Source organism: Geospiza fortis, unplaced genomic scaffold (assembly GCF_000277835.1).
Source record: "Geospiza fortis unplaced genomic scaffold, GeoFor_1.0 scaffold5352, whole genome shotgun sequence".
Classification (NCBI taxonomy): Eukaryota; Metazoa; Chordata; class Aves; order Passeriformes; family Thraupidae; genus Geospiza; species Geospiza fortis.
In genome coordinates this window covers 2,566-3,552 of record NW_005055519.1, presented here as the reverse complement: position 1 = coordinate 3,552, position 987 = coordinate 2,566, and the positions used below count along the sequence as shown (strand labels likewise).

The 987-nt window shown below is 53.1% G+C and overlaps 1 protein-coding gene across 1 annotated transcript; it reads left to right on the top strand.

Annotated features, from left to right (window-relative positions):
* Positions 1–2: 2 nt before the first annotated feature.
* MRPS24 (mitochondrial ribosomal protein S24) lies at positions 3–367 on the top strand (the record flags this gene model as incomplete). Its single annotated transcript, XM_005431476.2, has 1 exon — positions 3–367. A coding segment is annotated over one exon (255 nt), but the record flags the coding sequence as incomplete, so codon positions are not given.
* Between the last annotated feature and the right edge of the window lie 620 nt (positions 368–987).

Here is a 987-nt window from a genome sequence, read left to right as displayed (position 1 = left end):
CCCAGCGGGCCCTGGAGGACGCGTTCCTGCGGCGCTTCCTGGCCGGGACCTTCCCGGGTTTGCTGCTGGACGAGCCGGTGCTGAAGCGCCGCGGGAACCTCCTGGTGCTCTGTGCCCTGCTGGCACGGGCACTGCCACCCCACAAGCTCTACTTCCTGCAGGGCTACACCGAGACCCTGCTCGGCCACTTCTACAAGTGCCCCGTGCGCCTGGAGCTGCAGACCCTGCCCGCCCGCCTGCCCTACAAGTTCCTCTAGGGATAAACCTGTAAATGTTCCTAAAAAACCTGTACATGTTCCTAAAGGAGTGCTCTGGGATGTGCCCTACAAGTTCCTCTAGGGATAAACCTGTAAATGTTCCTAAAAAACCTGTACATGTTCCTAAAGGAGTGCTCTGGGATGTGCCCTACAAGTTCCTCTAGGGATAAACCTGTAAATGTTCCTAAAAAACCTGTACATGTTCCTAAAGGAGTGCTCTGGGATGTGCCCTACAAGTTCCTCTAGGGATAAACCTGTAAATGTTCCTAAAAAACCTGTACATGTTCCTAAAGGAGTGCTCTGGGATGTGCCCTACAAGTTCCTCTAGGGATAAACCTGTAAATGTTCCTAAAAAACCTGTACATGTTCCTAAAGGAGTGCTCTGGGATGTGCCCTACAAGTTCCTCTAGGAATAAACCTATAAATGTTCCTAAAAAGCCTATAAATGTTCCTAAAGGAATGATCTGAGATGTGCCCTCCAAGTGCCTGTGGGGCCAGGAATAAACCCATAAATGTTCCTCAAGTCCCTGTGCCCCACATGGCCTCATGTCCTCAACGTTCGTGTGTCCCACATGCCATCCCCGTGTCCCCACGGTGTCCCTGTGCCCCACATGCCATCCCCGTGTCCCCACCCCTGTGACATTGTGCAGCACCTTCCCCCCCATCCATCCCAGTCCGACCAGTGCAGGATGTGACAAAACCAGTTTAAATAGAAAGGGGGGAGGGGCGC